Source organism: Choristoneura fumiferana, chromosome 24 (genome assembly GCF_025370935.1).
Source record: "Choristoneura fumiferana chromosome 24, NRCan_CFum_1, whole genome shotgun sequence".
NCBI lineage: Eukaryota > Metazoa > Arthropoda > Insecta > Lepidoptera > Tortricidae > Choristoneura > Choristoneura fumiferana.
The window spans coordinates 1,708,708-1,715,328 of record NC_133495.1 but is presented as its reverse complement, the minus strand read 5'-3'; the positions used below and the strand labels follow the sequence as shown (position 1 = coordinate 1,715,328).

Here is a 6,621-nt window from a genome sequence, read left to right as displayed (position 1 = left end):
GAAAAAATACTTCGCGCTCGAATCATTGTCCATCGAACCCAGGCGGCAGAGCAGCGATCCCGAACTACGAGGGCTACAACTACAACAATTAGACTAGAAAAGTCGCCGCCTACCCGACGGGCGATTCGAGACCGGGCTACTGTGGCGGGAAGAGGACAGCGATATGCCGTGCAATAAACAAGACGCAATCAAACGCCTATACACGCTCGAGAGAAAATTAGATCGCGACGAAGAATTGAAAAAACAATACAACGAGCGCATCAATAATCTGCTCACGTCGCGTTACGCCGAGCGCGCGACCACGTCCCCTAGCAAAAGGACGTGGTACCTACCACACTTCGCGGTCTGCAACCCAGAAAAGCCAAAAATAAGAGTTGTGCACGACGCCGCGGCCAAATCACACGGCCGCAGCCTCAACGACACCTGCTACCCGGACCTGACCTGTTGCAGTCCCTGCCTGGCGTCATCATGAAATTCAAGTACAGCGTGGCGATCTCAGCTGACATAAAAGAGATGTTCATGCAAGTGAAAATCCGCGATGAAGATTGGGACGCCCTCCGCTTCCTATGGAGAGGCGACCGCCGCGACGGTCCGCCGGCCGGATGAGTACCTCATGACATCGGTCATCTTCGGCGCGTCGTCATCACCATGCACCGCGCTGTATATAAAGAACAGAAATGCACAAGAACACGCGGCGCAATTCCCAAAAGCTGCGCGCGCCAAAGAAAAGAACCACTACATGGACGACTATCTACAAAGCTTCGCCACAATAAACGAAGCAACGCGCACAATAAAAGACGTCGATCATGTACACAAACAAGCCGGCTTTCAACTGCGCGGATGGGCTACAAACGAGCGACAAGCAATAAACACAGTCATCGAGTGTGCAGAGCGAGAGGGAACGACAGTCCCCATCGGCGGGAGCGAGATGGAGAAAACGCTCGGCCTGCTGTGGGACACGAAAAAGGACTGCATCCGTTTCCGCCTCAACACTAGAAGAGCTCCGCCCGAGGTGCTAGACGATCGCCGCCCGCCCACGAAAAGAGAAGCACATCATTATATTGATCTTCGACCCGCTGGACCTCATCTTACCCACCAGCACTGACTCCCAACCACATACTGCTGGGGTCAGACTGCCACTCAGCCGCTCCCGGCACCTTCAGCGAGCACTACAGCAGCGCGCGCCAACACTGGCGGCGCGCTCAGCTACTCGCCGGCGGGAGCTCTTCGGCAGTGGAGTCAGCCCAGCCATCGGAGACGTCGTGGTCATCTGCGACTCGAACCTCCCTCGCAACACATGGCCGCGAGGACGAAGTGACGAGAACCTTCCCAGGAAAAGATGGAGTAGTACGCGTCGTGGACGTCACCACCAGCCGCGGTCACGTGCTCCGGCGACCGACCAAGAATATCGTCGTGTTACCAACCAAGGGATCGCAAGACGACGGCGGGAGAATGTTCACGACAGAAAGCGCCTAGAAAAATAAATATGCAAAATTTAATGTTTAGCTATAAGTAGATATAACTTTTTGCAATAAATAATACGCACGATGGCCTAGTCATTTTAGATTAAGAAAAGGGCCGTAGGATATTGGTCGCGATGCTAGCCCATAAAAGCGGCTCAGACATCGCGACGGGCCAATATGATAACTCTCTTCAAAACTGCAGGCTCTTCTCTCCAGAAGAGTGAAGAAGTCCTCCACTATTGAAAATGATACCATTGATTCTAATGTTAAATCTTCTTACACTTTAAAAGATAACCTTTTGTAAACTTTCAAGTGAATGGCAAAACTAAGCAGAATTATTGTGCCGCACAATTTTCGTTGGCAAATTATTAAAAGATTTTACATTGTTTACATTGTTTTGTTATTTGTAGAAAAAATATGTATAAATTAATAAAAAATAATATTTACGCCTTTTAAAAATCAAGTTTTTATTTCGAACAATATTTTTTCGCTAATCGGTCCCTAATTAAAATATGAATCAGTCAGAACTATTGTTTACGCAAAACGTAACATCGTAGGTCGGGTCGTGTAGAAGTCCCTTTACGGGAATGTGTGATGGACCCTTAAATTATTTTTATTGTTTTTGACAGCCTATGTATGTCAATGGACTGGTCACTCATTCGACCGGTCAGTCATTCAAAGTCACTGAGAGACGTTGCACGTCAATAACGATCTCGGGGTCAGAGCGGAACTCTCAGTGTCAATTTGTGTCATTTAAGTAATCTAAGGTCATCTCAATCATATTTATTTTATAGAAATAAGCATTTGTACGGTGTCAGTAACGCGAAAATATAGTGGTGAACGTAATAGCCGTTTAATTTCATCGTCATAACCTCAACCCTTCACAAGACACCGGCGGCAGCTGGCTACAGGAGGCGGCAGCTGTCCAGACCGATCCCAGGGGCTAGGGAGAGAGTCTGACTTCACATCGGCATCATCATCAATCAGCGACGACCAAGGCGCGGCCTGCCCATCGAACCCGCGAGGCCAGCGGTTTGGTCTAAGTATTAACGTAAGCGAAGCAGGGTGCGCACGCACATCACATCAAATCAACCCACTGGCAGTTCTCAGGGCGAGAATTGCCAACAACTATAGTATTTATTATTTTGTTATCTATATTTTCATCATCGGATTCTTCAGAATCAGTAAGAACATGAGTAATTTTGGCTGCACAAGGAATATTGTTGTAGTAATTAGCGTATTCTGAAGGAATTACACCGTCCTTAAGAAGCGTTATAAGATCTTTTTTTTTCGCTTGTGAACTATACACTTTGGACTCGTACGCTTTCTTCAGAGGAGTTCGCAACAGTTTAATTTCCATCTTACAAAGCTTAATTTACATAAATTCTGGATCTTGCAACTACTATTTATAAAATATTTAGGTAGATTCTTTTGACTCATATAACATGTAACAGTAGCCCGTATTTACTTTAAAGTTGAATATTTTGTAAACAAATCACTAAATCTAAAAATCGTTTAAGAAACTACTACTTGAAACAAAACTTTAGCAACTAAGTACTACAAAAAACAAAAACTGATTTTGTTAGCTTTTGAGGAAATCATTTTCAAGGTCCCGTAGCAACTCAACTTTTTCGTGGTTTCTTAAAGCTGGATATTTCGACATAAAATTGCAAAAACATCCCCTATTAGGCACTACCATAATTTAGCTTATCAACAAGGCGGACCTTTGAAAATGGTCACGTTTGCTTAATGTCATTCATTACATTCATTGGCCCTGTAGGTATAGCACAAACAAGTACCTTACCTACTTCGTTACTAAAAATTTTAGTCAATGATACTTTCTTTACTCTGAGAGTATAATTACTACTTACATACTTAAATATTTAACAACTACAGATTTTTTTATCTACTTATAAATATTCGGACTATTAATGCTAAGAATAAGGTTTTCCTCCAAATATTTGGCGAAGCTCCCAGCATTTTCTTTAAATATGCGTGGAAACTTTCTGCTGTATTCGACGTTCTATGTGACCTCTGGTACTTTAGACTGAGAATGTTTCAGGACGGATCTGAAAAAAAGCAGATCTCAGCATTGGCTACTCACGCTTTCTAGCGCTGTTCTCTCTTAAGGGAAACTTGATCAAGGCTTGCAAAACTGATATATTTGTTTGTTTGATTTATTTAGGTACTCACTCTATCCATCCAATAATCCCGGAAATACGGGTGGTATGCATCATTAACCGGAACTTCAAGATACATGCGCGCACTCCGCCGGCAGCAGTGCCTGCTAGTTATGTGTATTGTGGCCAGCATCGCGTACAGCCGCACCAGGCGCATGGGGACGTGCTTCTGCCTCGCTCGCTTTACCAACGCCTGTTAACCAGATGACTTCATCTTTATACTAGGTACGATACGGCTATAGCTCCCCGTCCCCTACCTTCCTCCTTCAACCTCCTCAACGGTTAATGGCATCGACTTGAAATTTGGTACGGAAATGTAGAAACATTATAGGCCAATAAAGACTGTGTCACTGTGTTACAATTACAACACATCAAACATAAACAAGTATTTACGTACCTGCAGGAAGTGACAATAACAGCCCTGTAGTGGCGCGTCTGTCACCTCCCACAATGCGCCTTGCAGCGCTGGCTCGTAGTCGCTTACAACTGTTTCCGGTTGCAGGTTGCCAGCCAACTCCCACACCTTCTGGAGAACCGCTCGGTATAAATGTTGCCTGCGGTTCTCCATGAGCGCAACAACATGGTGATAGTGTTGTCCCATCGAGACTGTGTGCAGCGTGAGGAGCTGGTAGGCCTGCAACCCGGCCGGGACCGGCAAAAATGTGCCGTCCGCTAATATGACAGCGCTTTCACACAAGCACTCTACGAAGCCGGGCATGGCAATAATGCGCTGCCCCCCCCCCCCTGCGCTTACTAATGCCACATGCATTGGGCTAAACACAGGGTGTGCTGCCAATGCCCGGCTGTACTCCGGCAATGTTCCTGGCACCGCGGGCTGTGTGCTGCGCCTTCACTTCCGCATGGATGGTGGTAGCACGTCCTGTCATACATCAAGTGCGGCGCAGCGAGTGGATACCTGAAAAAATAAATGTACTATCTTAATACTTACTATACTGAGCGGCAAAAACACTGGCCCTCGAATGTATGCAGTAATAGATAATGTTGTATGTAGAGTGGGCCAAATTTTATGCCGCTGAGTACCTATATGATACCCAATTATTAAGTATTTGTGCTGAATTGTCTATGCTTTTAGAATTTGTTTTATTGATCATGAAAGCTACGACTTGCATCCTAGATGATGCTGAGGAGTATTGGCGTAACGTTTTCCACTTAAAAAATGCCCTCGGTCAAAGTTTGTTTCCAAATGTAAAAGGCATTTTAAATGCCTTGTTAGTTTTACCTTTCTCGAATGCATCCGTGGAACGTGTATTTAGTTCTCTCAAAAATATTAAAAATGATCATAGAAATAAACTAAAAACAAGCACGATAGTTGCACTAATGCAAACTAAAGACCATATAAAAGATTGTGTAAAATTTGAGCCAACAATTATGCTCAAAGCGAACCTAAACAAAAAGTGATATTTGTTTTAGTTTTTGGAATAAAGTTTTCAGTAGTAAAACATTTTTATTCTGTTTTTCCTACATCATGAACTTCGAGGGGAATTTTGCTATAAAAAGAGGAATTTATCAACATGACGCGGGGAATTTACAAAACTAACTGTGGCAACACTGGAAATTACCCATTTCCCATCGAACTATTGGTATAATATCTAGGGTGAAATGGGTCACTTTCCACCCTTGGTTATCGATCTACTATTTCTGGTACAAAAGATTTTAAAATACTCACTCATACATATGTACGGTACGAAAATAAACTCAACAAGTATACTCGTACCCACCTTAACGCCGAGCTTTCCATTCCAAACATTTCAAATGATGATGGCATCGTGATTGATAAAGATTACGATTATTTAAGTGACCCATCAAGGTTATCTATTTATAGCGAGGAAATTATTCCGTACATTGGTGGACTTGTGGTAAGGCGATTAAAAAAAGTAATGAAATGTAAAGATTGCCTTCCGAGTCTTGTAAGCAACAAATATTTAGGTCTTATTGCTAAGAAATATAAAGGTGGACTAATTTATCCTTTTCAGGGCGTGATTAAGGTTTGCTTGATCGGAGAAAAAAGGTTAGGCAACATAATAAAGGCATAACAATTTTTGCCAAGAAAAATATTATGCCACAGCTCATATTGGCGTCTTTTAAGAGTAGTGAAAGAGTTTTTACTGAAACTCATTTTGAAAATCAACTCTTTGTTGGTAATCATCGAATCTTGCTCATAAAAGCTATTTTAATGCGATATTTCGAACTCTGTATTCATCATGCTACAAAAACCTTCGAACCTAAACAGTAAATTGTTACACTGAAAAAAAAATACACTCCAACTAAGTGTCATTTTCTCTTAGTTGGTACCAAAGTAATTGAAATAATGTTGAAATTGTTTACTTAAGACAAGAGTGGGTTTCCAACAACAAACTGAACTTGTTCGAATGTGTTGTTTAATTTACTAAAAGCTCTTTATAAAAATGACTAAATTCTTCTTTACCTTTATATGGGCTCTTTGTATTTTTTTTTTTGAGTACAAAAACTTTGTGTTGCATTGACGATTTATGTTTGTTAAGCTAACGAAGCACTAAGTTGCAATAAATTAACTTTAAACTAGAATCAAATAAGATAAGAAGTAAAATCCACAATGTTATTATAGTGGCCACAACAAACCAATTAGTTTTAACAATACATTTACAAAATTGCTGCAATTAAATAATGCGTTATATTAAACAACGTCTTAGTAGAATCTACAAATTATTGATCATTGTTATGCTGGCACTTCACTTGGCGTTGCGTGTTCGCGTATTTGCTTTATTTGGCCAAAAACGACTATGTGTGGACGATTTATTCGTCTATATTTGCTATATTTGCACGAAAAAGCCAAACACGCAAATGGGTCAATTGCAAAAAAAATGTACTTTTTATAAAAAATATTTTACCCTTTGTAAAATTTGGTCCACAAAAAAAGTGAGCTGTATAAAAACGATACTAATTTTTTTATCGTAATTCTATAGTTTTTGTTTCTATAT

The 6,621-nt window shown here is 41.7% G+C and overlaps 1 protein-coding gene across 1 annotated transcript; it reads right to left on the bottom strand.

The window, feature by feature from the left end:
- Positions 1 to 3,451: 3,451 nt before the first annotated feature.
- On the bottom strand, positions 3,452 to 4,412 carry LOC141441594 (uncharacterized). The gene is made up of 3 exons (XM_074106381.1): positions 4,041 to 4,412; positions 3,657 to 3,836; positions 3,452 to 3,532 (listed from the first exon to the last, which is right to left on the bottom strand). Exons 1-3 carry the CDS (start codon positions 4,410 to 4,412, stop codon positions 3,506 to 3,508), a joined length of 579 nt encoding a protein of 192 aa, XP_073962482.1. The 3' UTR covers positions 3,452 to 3,505.
- Between the last annotated feature and the right edge of the window lie 2,209 nt (positions 4,413 to 6,621).

Bases quoted from the DNA above. Each gene is read 5' to 3' on its own strand.
- LOC141441594 (XM_074106381.1), bottom strand. From the start codon at position 4,412: ATGCATGTGGCATTAGTAAGCGCAGGGGGGGGGGGGCAGCGCATTATT. The intron at 3,837-4,040 runs GTACGTAAATAC...TCTGGTTAACAG, and splicing joins GTTATTGTCACTTCCTGCAG to GCGTTGGTAAAGCGAGCGAG. The intron at 3,533-3,656 runs GTGAGTACCTAA...GCTTTTTTTCAG, and splicing joins GGGATTATTGGATGGATAGA to ATCCGTCCTGAAACATTCTC.